This window comes from Thermobia domestica, chromosome 17, assembly GCF_964235325.1.
Source record: "Thermobia domestica chromosome 17, izTheDome1.hap1.1, whole genome shotgun sequence".
NCBI lineage: Eukaryota > Metazoa > Arthropoda > Insecta > Zygentoma > Lepismatidae > Thermobia > Thermobia domestica.
The window spans coordinates 104403821-104418449 of record NC_137470.1 but is presented as its reverse complement, the minus strand read 5'-3'; the positions used below and the strand labels follow the sequence as shown (position 1 = coordinate 104418449).

At 39.3% G+C, this 14629-nt stretch overlaps 1 protein-coding gene across 1 annotated transcript; it reads left to right on the top strand.

The window, feature by feature from the left end:
• The first annotated feature begins 257 nt into the window (after positions 1–257).
• LOC145674618 (uncharacterized) lies at positions 258–6479 on the top strand. Its single transcript, XM_081744835.1, has 2 exons — positions 258–6261; positions 6362–6479. The coding sequence occupies exon 1, from the start codon at positions 2063–2065 to the stop codon at positions 5972–5974; it is 3912 nt and encodes a 1303-aa protein (XP_081600961.1). The 5' UTR covers positions 258–2062; the 3' UTR covers positions 5975–6261; positions 6362–6479.
• Positions 6480–14629: the final 8150 nt, after the last annotated feature.

The window sequence follows — 14629 nt, the reverse complement described above, 5'->3', positions numbered from 1 at the left end:
CTGTTGAAACATTCATTCATTCATACATTCTTTTTATCACTATAGAATGGTAGGTCAGTTACACAGGGGTGCCCACAAGGGGGGGGGGCTATGACGCAAACTGCGTCATTGAAATATTTGGGGGGTTAAAAATCTATATAAATATGTTTGAGGAGGTGTAAAAATTAATCGAAAATATTTTTTTCATGGAAGAACACCTACGGATAGACAATTGAGGGGGGTGGCGTCATGGACATGAGGGGGGGTGGGCACCACTGAGTTACATGCTGATGTAATGGTTTCGAGTTTGACAGCAATAAAACACACATTTCAGTAACATAATTATTTAAAAAAAAACTTTGATTTCTAGTACACGTGCTTTCATAATGAGATTCTGAACGTCACCGCCAGGGGAATCAAACTCAGGACCTTTACATGAATTGCTTAGTTAAGAATTTATCATGAATGTTATGATTTCCCGAACTAAGCGGTTAGCATACGCGCCTTTGGCGTGGGAGACCAGGGTTCGATTCCCGGCGGGGAGCTCATGTGGTTCGGATTCCACGTTAATCAGTAGGTCCACGTCTCATATAGCCTCGCTACTGAAAGGGACGCTAAACTAAAAAATCAAAAAATCAACTCAAATTCACGCTGCTCAATTCCTTTTTTCCCATTACATATTTGTTTTACCGTACCTGTTTGTTTGTTTTCATTTTTTAATCATGGTCCAATCGGGTTTTACTGTTCGCAATGAAATCACTCGTCATTATAGACGATTTATGTACGTTTATGTATTATGAGGGGGTGCACGTCAACCATTTAGCTTAGTTTTGAAAAGAATGTATGATAACGTGTGAGAATATTAAATTACAGAAAAGGCTTGACATCGACCCCGACGTGGAAAAGCAAACCCACCGAGGCTTGAACCAGGACCTTCCACGTCCGAACCATGTACGCTAACCGCTTAGTCACAATAATAAAAAAATACGCTATACCGATTTTGTTTCGACAATTACGTATGTGTATCGTTAATGCTTGATGAATCTCGCTAAGCGGTTAGCATACGCGCCTTTGGCGTGGGAGACCGGGGTTCAATTCCCGGCGGGGAGCTCATGTGGTTCGGATTCCACGTTAATCAGTAGGTCAACGTCTCATATAGCCTCGCTACTGAAAGGGACGCTAAACTAAAAAATCAAAAAATCAACTCAAATTCACGCTGCTCAATTCCTTTTTTCCCATTACATATTTGTTTTACCGTACCTGTTTGTTTGTTTTCATTTTTTAATCATGGCCGAATCGGGTTTTACTGTTCGCAATGAAATCACTCGTCATTATAGACGATTTATGTACGTTTATGTATTATGAGGGGGTGCACGTCAACCATTTAGCTTAGTTTTGAAAAGAATGTATGATAACGTGTGAGAATATTAAATTACAGAAAAGGCTTGACATCGACCCCGACGTGGAAAAGCAAACCCACCGAGGCTTGAACCAGGACCTTCCACGTCCGAACCATGTACGCTAACCGCTTAGTCACAATAATAAAAAAATACGCTATACCGATTTTGTTTCGACAATTACGTATGTGTATCGTTAATGCTTGATGAATCTCTTCAACTTGCAAACGCATCATTTAAAGGTCGTTGTGAGTGGGGAAAAAAAATGCTTACGCGTGCTTTCTAACATCTCAGTACTGATGAAACATTCATTCATTTCATGCATTCTTTTTATCACTATAGAATGGTAGGTCAGTTACATGCTGATGTAGTGCTCTCGAGTTTGACAGCAATAAAACACTCATTTCAGTAACATAATTATTTTTTAAAAAAACTTTGATTTCTAGTACATGTGCTTTCATAATGAGATTCTGAACGCCACCGCCAGGGAATCAAACTCAGGACCTTTACATGAATTGTTTAGTTAAGAATTTATCATGAATGTTATGATTTCCTGTTTATCAGGTGATTAAGATTTTTCTTTCTTCTTTTCTTTTGTAGTAAATTCACGCTGCATAATTCCTTTTTTCCCCACATTACATATTTGTTTTACCGTACCTGTTTGTTTGTTTTCTCCTTTTATTAACATGGCCGAATCGGGTTTTACTGTTCGCAATGAAATCACTCGTCATTATAGACGATTTAACATTGAAGGCAGAATGCTCGAAGTTCAATTCAACGCACCGCCCGTAGGAACCGATATCATACAGTATGTACATAACAGTTTCCAAGCGATGCTGGACCATTTGTTAGCCAATGTCGACGATGAGGCGATGGTTGGTTTATCAGTAATATCACCACGCAATACCAATAAACCGTTTTGGGTGAGTTTTCGCCAAGCACGAAACTTGACACTGGAAACGATGTGGGCCTCGTTCGAAAGAGTGTTACAAAGTAACAATGCATTTCTCCTGCACGAGCCATTTACTGTTCATTTTCATCGTGTGGATATTCCAAGAGGATACGGATATGGAGATCGTTTAGCACAAGGAATACTTCAAAATGAAGAATTGTTACGTTGCAAACGAGGGATTGTACGTGTACAAAATCAAGACTCAAGGTGCCTGGCGTACGCCATTGTTATTGCTATTGGTCTGAAGGCATACAAGAATGTAGATGTGCAACGTTATAAGCAGTATAAGCGTCAATCGAAATGTATTGTGGACGATGAAGTGAATGCGTTATGTTCAAATGCAGGAGTCAATTTGGATCATGGTGCCAGTGTAAATGAAATACGACAATTCCAGGCATACCTTAAAGAATATAAAATTACTGTGTATACCAGTTTCTCAGGCCGTGACATCATGTACGAGGGGCCCAACGATGAAAATCGCACTCCCATAAATTTAATTTGTTTGGCTGGCCATTTTGACATCATCCAATCTTTAACTGCTTGTTTTGCAACCAAGTTCTACTGTGAAGCGTGCCATAAAAAATACAGTGAACGTAACAGACATGTGAAAAATTGTCCTGTAACGTGCTCCAAATGTTTACAGAGACCTCTATGCGACAAGAATCAAACGCTAGTGCTGTGTAACGACTGCAATCGGCAATTTTACGGCGAAGAATGTTTTAACAATCATCGTAATATTGTATATCATCGTGGGGAACCTGTATGCAAAATGGTGAAGCAATGTACTAGATGTTACAGAGTATATTCTTTTGTGCATACCGGACAACGACATCATGATTGTAATGAGATCTTTTGCAATGTTTGTAAGAAGATTGTTCCGGGATCCCATCAATGTTTTATGCTTCCCGATCGCCAATGCTTGAAACCTGGTGTTCCTTCACTCATGCACGCAAAGAAAGCCTTATTGATATTCTATGATATAGAATCTATGCAGGACACGAATATTGGCGATAATACGTATGTACACATTCCAAATTTACTGGTTGCACAACAAGTATGTTATGCATGTGTTGAAAACAATAATATCCAGCAGTCTTGCAGTACGTGTGGTCAGCGCCAGCATATTTTCCAAGGAGAGGATCCAGTTTATGATTTTCTTCAGTACTTGCGGGAACGGCGTCCCAATATAAATAGGATTTTCTGTGTCGCGCACAACTCGAAGGGCTACGATGGACATTTCATCCTAAAGGCTATGGTCGAACAATGTCAATGGAGACCTGACGTCATATTAAATGGGACCAAGATACTGAGTTTAACGTTGAATAATCTGACGTTCATTGACTCGTTGAACTTCCTACCTATGGCATTAAGTAAATTGTCAAAAGCGTTCAATTTACCCACAACCAAAGGCTACTTCCCGCATTTCTTCAACACCAAGGAGAATCAATCGTATATTGGACCACTTCCAGAAACGAAGTATTATGGTGCAGATGAAATGGCCGTCGAAGACAGAAACAAGTTCATGCAGTGGTACAACGATCATCGTAATGATACGTTTGATTTTCAGAAAGAAATTCTCAAGTATTGTATTCAAGATGTCAATGTACTGCGACAAGCATGCGTTTCGTTTATGACGTCATTTGAAACAGAAACCAAAGTGAATCCCTTCTTGGAGACGATCACGATTGCCAGTGCTTCCAATTTAGTATTCCGCCGGAATTTCCTTAAACCCAACACCATTGGAATTCTACCGGCACATGGCTATCGATGGAGAAGTACCCAATCGATCGCTGCAATGCAATGGCTGGCCTACATTGAAAAAAGCGAAGGAAAACAAATCTTACATGCGGCCCGACAAAAAGAAGTGTTTATTGCGGGATTCCATGTTGATGGTTACTACCAAGATCCTGAGACGTTAGAGGACCACATCTACGAGCATGCCGGGTGCTTTTACCACGGGTGTAAAGTATGTTTTACTACAGGCCGTAATCAGCCCATCTACAGCAATCCAGAAGACACCATGGAATTCCGTTATGAACGAACGCAACGCAAAAATGCAAGACTGCGTGAATTGGGGTACATTGTACATGAAATGTGGGAGTGCGAATTTAATCAGTTCTTAAAACAAAATCCTGCAATGGCGACGTATCTGAAGAATCACCCGTACATGAACCGCAGACCATTAAATCCAAGAGATAGCTTTTTTGGAGGAAGGACCAATTGCGTGAAATTGTACCACCAAGTCGACGAAAAAGCGGGGGAAGTAATAAAATATTTCGATATTGTCTCGCTTTATCCTTATGTAAATAAGTGTGCTAAATACCCTGTAGGCCATCCACGAATTTATCTACAGGGTGATGAAAATATACCACCAATAAATAAAGTCAATGGTCTAATCAAAATGTCGATATTACCAAGTCGCCATCTTTATCATGGTCTCCTGCCTTACCGATGTAACAAGAAACTACTCTTTCCACTGTGTGCTGCGTGTGCCGAAGAAATGAACCCAGACCCTACAGCAACGTGTACGCACAACGATCAGGAGCGATGCCTCACTGGAACATGGGTATCATATGAAATCCAGAAAGCAATAGAATTGGGATATCAACCAGTGGAAATTTTTGAAATTTGGGACTATGACATTGAACAATATGATCCCATCACGAAAACAGGTGGCTTGTTCACGGAATATATCAATACATTTTTAAAATCAAAAATGGAAGCGTCTGGCTGGCCTAGTTCCTGTGTGACCGAAGAAGACAAATCAAAATTCATACAAACCGTCCTGGAGCGTGAAGGTATTGCATTGGATCCGACCAAAATTGAAAATAATCCTACACGAAGAAGCTTATCTAAGCTTTGTCTTAATGCTCTTTGGGGAAAACTTTCGCAAAGATCAAACTTTAGCCAGACCACAATTATTGATCGGCCGGAAGAATTTTATGAAAAACTCACTTCCCCCGACATTAAACTCCATCAAATTGTACCCATCAATGATACGATGTTGTATGCGTTCTGGGAGTACAATGAACATGTGCCTGTTCAAAACCGAAACACCAATGTCGTGTTAGGTGCATTTACAACATGTCAGGCACGTCTGGAATTGTACAAGTACCTGGAAATGTTGCAGGAACGTGTTTTATATTTCGACACGGATTCTGTAATATTTACGGAGAAGCCCGGGGAGCCAACCATTGAACCTTCAACGTACTTGGGATGCTTATCGAATGAGATGGAGTCTTATGGACCACGAGCATACATCAAGACATTTGTCAGTGGAGGACCAAAAAATTACAGCCTAGAAATATACAATCCGGATACCAACGTCACCAGTTACATATGCAAAATTAGAGGATTTACATTAAATTACAATGCAGGACAGCAATTAAATTTCAATACGCTAAAAGAAATGATTACAAATCAATGCCGTGGACAAGTCACCATCACTATCCCCCATAAGATATGCAGGACTAAAGACCATACCATCGTCACACGCAAAGAAGAAAAAATGTACAGTATCCAGTACACAAAACGTCGATTTAAAGAAATCAATTCCTATGATACGGTTCCGTACGGGTACGTTAAAAAACAGAAGATGGAACTGGAAAAAGAAGATGAAGAAGAAAAATCTGTAAACACCCAATGAGGCCACCATTTCTTTTTTCCTTTTCCTTTTTTTTCCACTCCTTAACCACAAAACCAACACCAAGAAGAAAATGAAGTACCCACAAGAGTTCATAAATCACCACCAACACCATCAGTGGAAGAAAATGCAGTCATCTCGTACCGAAGGAGGAACCTTGACCATAAAGGAGCAACACCAAGAAAAATGCAGTACCCAGAAGAGTTCATAAACATCCATCGGTGAAAAAAAAATGCAGTGATCCTGTACCCGAGGAGGAAGATGAGCCTAAACAGATCCATCATTTACGAGTAAGTTTTATTTCTCTCTTATCAATATTGACTCATTTTTATTGTTTCAGAAAAAAAGAAATTCTTAAAGTAATCCGTCGTTTCTTCTTTTTCTTTACAGGATACGTCTACAACATTCGAAGATGATGACGCGTCCAACATATTCATTAATTAGATCCTGTATTTATTATGTTAATAAACATGTATAGGAAGAGCACATACTTTTCGTTAAAATACAACAAGTTGAAAAAAAAAATATGTTTTATTATTTCTTGAAACCCTGAACACTTGTTTTCAAATAAATGGTAATCTTGAAAATTTAAGGTGGAAAATATATCCAAGATTTGGTTTACATGATTTTGTTCGAAAAAATAATTAAAGAATTTTTTAGTGTCCAAAATTTGATTTTTAATTTAGTTCGAAAAATTTTTAATTTGAAAATTTTCAAATGTGGTTTACATCTTTAGTACGAAACTTATTTTTAAAAATTGGTTCGAAATTTTTTGTTTAAATTTTTAGTTCGAAAAATTTTGATTTGAAAATTTAGTTCGAAAGTTTTTAGTTTAAAATATTTTTCGAAAAATTTTTAATTTTTTTAGTTCGAATTTTTTTTGGGTTCGAAAATTTTTTGTTCGAAAATTTTTTGATTTGAAAATTTAGTTCGAAAGTTTTTAGTTTAAATTTTTTAGTTCGAATTTTTTTTGAAATTTTTTGTTTGAAACTTTTTTGTTTCAAAATTTTTTGTTTGAAAATTTTTGTTTAAAATTTTTTAGTTACAAAATTTTTTTAGTTCGAAAAATTTTTTAGTTTAAAATTTCTTGTACTCTGCGGAACCGTTTCGAAAAGAATCGGAGCAGTTTAGATAAGAAAAATCTGGCAACGCTGTTTCCATTAATGAAGCGCTTACTGAGCAATAAATCACTTAAACTCACAACAATGTGTTATAAGAAATCTACAAGCGACACCCCTCTTTCACCATTGTTACTTCCAGAGACATAGACTACTAATTCAAGGACAGGATCTCCATCAAGGTAAAAAAGCTGGTAATCATCTTATCTACCAAAGAGAACGATAATATTTAAGGTAAACTTCAGTACAATATCATGATACCTAAAAAAGGGTTATTTAAGGATGTGGTTGAACCCTCCATGGGAACTTTAAGGTACCAAAAAGGGGAACTAAATTCTAAAATCCAGGATCACCGACATATCGCTCTATATTTCACTCATGGGCTGTGGGGGTGCTAAGATCATGTGACTTCTATCAACCAATCAAAATTGATGTACCAAAACATTGATCTTACCCATAAAAGGAAACAAATGAGTGAGGGGTTTTCCCACGTATTCTGTTCACCGTGTGGTGGGTCTAAGATCATGTGACCTCTGTCGGCCAATCAGAATCGAGGTACCAAAACACTCATCTTACTCGTAAAAAGGGAACGAATTTCAAAAGTCACAGGGCTTAAGATCACGTGACCTCTATCAGCTAATCATAAACACTCATCTTACCCGTAAAAGGGAACGAATTTCAAATATCGCAGGGTCTAAAATCACGTGACAGCTATCAACCAATCAGAATCACACATCTTACCCGTAAAAGGGAACAAATTTCAAAAATCCAGGGTGAGGTCGGGGTGACTCATGACGTCATACCACGTGACCTGAAAGTTTGAATTTCCCGCGTGGGCGGGGCCTAACGTCACGTGACCTCTCTCAGCCAATCAGAATCGAGGTACCAAAGCACTCATCTTAGCCATAAAAGGGAACGAAGTTCAAAAATCCCGGTCGTAAAAGAGAGTGAGGATGAGTCATTCGGCCATAACGGGACCACTACTACTAAAAGGAAAAAATATAATAATAGAAACCGTAGCTCGACTGATCAAAAGCGACATAAAATCCAAACTACAAACTGGAAGTGATACATATCCTTCATCCAGCGACTTGATGATTCAGGAATCATTTCAGTACATTCCACCTAGCCTTAAACTATTCTGTGCCACACTTTTTGCCGAAAAGGACAATGAAACCAAAATAGCATCGATTGGCCAGTGTTTGATGCAAGCATCAGACCAAGAGCTATATTAGCTCCTCTGCAGTTAGGTGTTGCTGTGCAGCTGCACCACCACTATCGATTGAAACACCTGACTGACACGCTGCATCACCTGGGATTTTGCTCTTCATACGCGGAAGTGCAGTAGTTTGAACGCTGTGCTGCAAGTACATTTGGTAATCGTGTGGTCGAAATGTCAGCAGACCAGACTCTCCTCTTTGCAGCGGATAATGTAGACCATGATCTCCAAACGCTGAGTGGCTTAGGCACATTCCATGGTATGGGAATGTTGGCGGCCATTACTCAATCCACTACCACCAGTCTAACCATTCTTCAGAAGCCCGTCTCTGATGCTGATGTGAAGTCCCTTGCCAGTGTTTCCATTCATGCATACACTGAAGCCAGGGCTATTCTTGAAAAGGTCAACTGTGAACTGGTAACAGCACCATCACCGAACGAAAGCTCCCTGGATATTTTGTGGAAACTTTCCTGGCATTTTCCGTCTCGCACACCAAACTGGTCAGGAATGATGCGGGCCATTCACGCAGATCCATCTCTTCATCATCCAGTGAAATTCACTGTTCTCTGCTTACCGATTATTGACCTCCATCCATCTGATATGTCATGCATCTATTCCACTTCAGTGTACCTGAATAATCTTGGGAGAAAATATAAAGTCACACTAATCATCACCTTAGACCAACCACTGTTTCGGAAAGCTTCACGTATCCTGCATGACAGAGCACATAACACCAGTATTAAGGACACGGTTGTTCTGTTGGGCTCATTTCATACTCTGATGAACCTTCTAGGAGCAATTGGTTCCCTGATGGATGGTTCAGGCTTACGTGAAATCTTGCTTGAGGTTTATGGAGAAAATTCGGTTGTACATATATTAAGTGGCAAGTCCGTAGCAAGAGCCTTCCGTGCGCACATGATGGTTGACCTGGCATTAAGTGCATTGCTTGTGGAGAATGTTTTTCTGGAGACATATAACGGAAAACACAGAACTATCAACGATGCGTACTCTCTCTACCAGAGTCTGATGTCGGGTGAGATTACTGTAACTGGAGCTAGTGCTTCACCTCTTCAAGAAGCCCGAGAAAAAATAAGAGAACGAAAGTCAGAACTTATTAACACATCAAAAACAAGTCAGTTGTGGCTTGCATACCAGCGCATGTTGGCTACAGCAAGGAAACTTGTGGCAGCAGACCGAACAGGAAGCTGGGAGGATCACCTTGATGCTATAGCAGAGTACATTCCCATGTTCGCTGCAGCAGGACACTTCAATTATCTGAAGTCGACATGCTTGTACCTGCAAACAATGTTAACGCTGCCATCGGTTAATCCAACAGTTCGGAGTTATTAGAAGAAGCAACCGTTATTGGGCTGGGTTGTCCTCTGATCTAGTCATAGAGCAGGTTCTGATGAGATCGCTAAAATCCACTGGAGGTCTAACCCATGGGAGTGGAATGTCGGAGATGCAACGATCTTTGTGGATGCTCTCAATGCCAGCATGCTCCGAGTACAACTGGCGATGCAAACTCTTACTCACACAGCATATGTCACTAGCGAACAACATAAAGAAGCCGAAACGTCAAGAATGTCACGTGGTATCAGTGACACACGTCGCTTCTTGCACGACTGCAGCCCATCTCACCATTTGACGGAGACAAATTGTTGAGAAACATTGCCACTGAAGTCACAGCAGATTCCTCGATCAACGTCCATAATTTATTTTCAGTTGGGGAAGAGCTTGCGAAGAAACTATCTGGCAAAGACCTGTTCACTGTCTGCAGATAGTCAAAACTCTAGCATCCCCGAGTAGTGTTAAAATCAGCAGCGATATCTCCGTCGATTCGAATCTTTTGTTTCAAAGACTGTTAGTTGTCGCTAATGCAGGCAGCACATCTTTAGAGGAGACCTTAGCGCATGAATTATGTGCCTACCTGCCAGCTTTATTTGAGTCACCCAGCATGATGCGTAAGGTAGACAAAGCCCCACTGGCCCATGCGATACTAGAGATCAGAAAGCAGCAGACCGCACAGTTTGAGGAAATGGAGCCAGACAATATTCTGTATGTCTTAGACGGAGGATCTCTTTTACATAGACTACCATGGTGTAAAGGCAGTTCGTACGACAATATCGCTGCATCATTTGCTGCGTATACGGTTTGTAAATATGGCACATCAACAATCGTGTTTGATGGGTATGAAATTTGCTCACCATTGTTCATTGCAACTGTGCTACCGGGTGTGAAAGAAAGTATTGTACTTGCAGAAAGCAGTACGTATATTAAAGCGACCTTTTATTTAAAGAAAGAAACAAGATTTTTTTCATGCGTAGAATGACTATCAGGGTTGCCAGAGCCCAAGAAAGGTAAAAGTGTAGATTTTCCCAATTTTTTCAAGGTTTCTTCTTCTTCTTTTTCTACAGGTTGGGCACAGGGGGCACAAACGATACGTCGTTGTCAAGGGGGTTCCATAAGCTTTAAAACGCGATATTCTTCATATCTCTGTGACAATTAGGGAGGATGTTAGATCTAAGAAACAGGAGTTAGACCACAGTAAAAAATATACAGAGTGACCCTCCTTGGTCCACGGTTCCGAAATTTTATCTCCCTTATTGTTGAACCTACGTCCTTCATTTTTTTAATATTATTGTTACCAGTGTTCGCTCTACGCATGGCAATTTTTCTGCCGGAGTACGAGGACATACAGTGTTGCCAGGGTCCAAGAAATATCAATTTAAAAAAAAACAAAAAAAAATCCACCTTCTTCTTTTCTTTTTCTTCTTCTTCTACGGGTTGGGCATGATGGGTAAAAAAGTCACTTCGTTGGAATTTGTGGTCTATGAGCGTTCCAACGAGGTATCATTCATGTCTCTGTGTCAATTAGGAGAGCTACTAGAGCCGCCAACGTAAAGGTCTACGATGTTTTCGAAAAACCATAGTCCGCCATTTTGAAATCCGTTTTTGGGGGTGTTCCCGTGGTCCGATTTTGTCGGATTTTGGATATTTTCATCAGGTGAAGTACCTAAATAAAATACATGTGTAAAACTAAAGGTTGCAATTTTGCCCAGGTCAAACCGTATTTTGACTCGACTACATTGGTTGCCACCGTTTCATCTAATACATTGATTACGAATGCAGCTGCGTTTCTTTCCTTTACTGTAATATTTGTGGGTCTTCTTTTGTGTTTGTAATGGCTAATGATAATGCTCACTATATTTGCAGGATTCATTATCACACGATTGCGTTAACAGTGAGAGTAACATGACGCGCTACGAAACCGGTAACACTTAGTGTTGTAAAAGCCTGGGAAGAAACCGGAAATTTTGGGTTAAAAAAAGTTTTTTACCGTTTTTTCCCAAGCTTGTAAAAAAAACGGAAAAACTGAAATTTTCGAACATTTTTCTACATTATGCTTTTAAAATGAAAACTAGTTTACAGTTAACATCATTGATTAGTTATATTTCTTGTATTAGAATAGGGAAATTTTGTGGCAACAAATATATTTGTACCACTCCTTTAAAGTTAACACCGTGATAGAATGGCGTTATGTCTACAAAAGATAGTTAGATTAATGAATATAGACGCATTTAAATTATCTTAAGTAATCTTATAAAGTTACTTTTTTATGGCAGGGAAATGTTAAATATCAGGGCCAGAATTATTTTAGTTAATACCAGTATGTTAAAATCAAATATGTATTTTATATAGATATGTATTGTCCTTGTGCTGTGTAAAATTTCCGGAAATTTTGAATCCATTAGAAAAAATCTTTTCGGAAATATTGACAAAACCCAGAAAATATAATTTAAAAATCATTTCTTCGCCTGATATGAATCTTATTTGGTGTAACGTGTCTGCAGCATGTATGTATACAACATATTTCGCTAGAAGGAAAAATATTTAAAGCAACAGCTTTTAGTTTTATGTTTTTAGTTTTCTGATTTCTGATAAAAATCCCTCTTTATTATTTGTAATTGTATTTTCCGAACGACTCAAAAAAAGAGAGGATCTTATTTACGTATACACACATATACATTGCACAAGTGCGTAAATTTGAGCAGCGATAAATATAGTGAAGAATTTAACATGTGAAATTTCCGTTTGCTATTATTAAAGACTAATTGAATACCCGTTCTTCGCACGGGGAAATACTTTTCATTTTGGACATAAAGGGCACAAAAATTGTCATCAATGAACTTAGTGACCTCAAAAACTATGAATTCGACATTAGTACCAGTCATTTTCAATTACTTTTACATGGGGGCCGCGGTGGCTCAGTGGTAGAGCGTTCACCTCTGGTGCTTGGGGTCCCGGGTTCGATCCCAGCCCCCGCCAAGTGAACTTTGTGGTGGACAAACACCGTGTGCGTGGGTTTTCTCGGGGTTCTCCCGTTTCCTTCCACTTTCTTCATTCCACCATTTCATTCATTTCTCATAATCACCGTCTCCTTTAGCCTAACCGGCATAACCGTGGGACGTAAAACTCAAAGATTTCATTTTTACTTTTACATGTCACTTTCCCCCTTTAGGAGTAACTAATGTGGGTTGAGTTTGGATTTAAACGGTATTGGAAGTGTTACTGTTCATCTCAGGACCCCAAAAACTATGGATTCGACACTAATATCGGTCATTTTTGATCATTTTTATGTATACTTCCCCTCTCCTCCGCTCCCTAGTTACGAGGATGAATTTTGATTTAAACGGCATCGGAAGTGTTACTGTTCATTTCAGCGACCCCAAAAACTATGGATTCGACACTAATATTGGTAATTTTCGATCATACTTTATGACCATTTTTGAGGAAACATGCAATGTTTTGTACATGGAACTGCCTGTAAAAGCGTGTCAGATTTTGACAGGCATTATACAGGCGCCTGTTTCGTCGAAAACACATGTAAAGAAAATATTAGAGGCACAGATGTTCAGGTGATATGCATGTCGAAAAAGTATCCAACTTCTGTTGGAAATTTTGCATGGAAACAGGCGTTGTGCAGAGCCTATACATCAAAATGAGAACATGCAATGTATACATAGTCACTTAGATGCAAATAAATAGAGGGAATATATGCATGTAAAGTACCTTGAATGGATTGTCGACAACGTTCGCAATAGAAAATGAAAATGAAATCTTTAAGTTTAACGTCCCACGGATATGCCGGTTAGGCTAAAGGAGACGATGATAATGAGTGAAATGGTTGAATGAAGAAAGTGGGAGGAAACGGGAGAACCCCGAGAAAACCCACGAGCACGGTGGTTGTCCACCACAAAGTCCACACGGCGCGAGCTGGGATCGAACAAGGGACCCCAAGCACCGGAGGTGAACGCTCTACCACTGAGCCACCGCGCCCCCCACGTTCGCAATAGAGTAAGAATGAAAAGTACAAGGAAGGTGCCTGTTTATCAACATGTAATATAAATGCAATATACGTGTGTGACATTCGCATTACATGTAAATACCATGTATTAGCGTATAGCATGGAAAACGCATGATGCAGAATAAGTTATTTTACATTTATCATTTTTGTGTACATGCGAAGTGTGTAACTCCCCTACGTGCAGTGTACAGGCAATGTACAGGTGAACGGGAGCATGCAATGATCATGATTGCCAATAAATGGATTTTAAACAGATACGTGTGATGAACAAGGGGGATTGGAGCTAAACATTCACGTTATAGGCATAACAATATTCAGGCATAAGTCTCCAATTCGACATTCGCTATGCAAGGTCCTGACACATGTATAATATATGGGATTACAACTGAATACATTGCCTGCATTATCTCCGTGTACATGCAAAGTGTGAACCCACCTATATGCAATGTGAAGGTAAACGGAAAATGCAATGATCATCATTGCCAATAAATGGATTAAACATATGTATGCAATGAACAAGGTTGATTGCAGTGAAACATTAATGTTACAGGTGTAGGAAACATGTAGTATTCAGGCACTAAGTCTCCAGTTTGTCATGCACACTTGCAAGATCCTGACCCATGTATAGTACTTAATGCGATGTACTTTACATGTATATTACTCTAACACGCCCACTAATTCGTTAACACCTGTATTTAACATGTCAATTACATATTTATCAAATGAAAAGCAGCTGTCGTCAGATCCTCATGGGGTAACGTATATGTCAACTACATGAAATATGCCGGTTACGTACATGTTTTCCACTCTCTACATGTTGTTTACATGCATTTTTCACGTAACAAGATTGCAACCCTATCAACATGAAAACTACATGTTTCCGTGAAATGAGCATGCAATGATCGTGAAAAAAGTCAATACCTGTCTCATGCGTTTAAAAGTGTTCCATTTTC

Bases quoted from the DNA above. Each gene is read 5' to 3' on its own strand.
- LOC145674618 (XM_081744835.1), top strand. From the start codon at position 2,063: ATGGCCGAATCGGGTTTTACTGTTCGCAATGAAATCACTCGTCATTAT.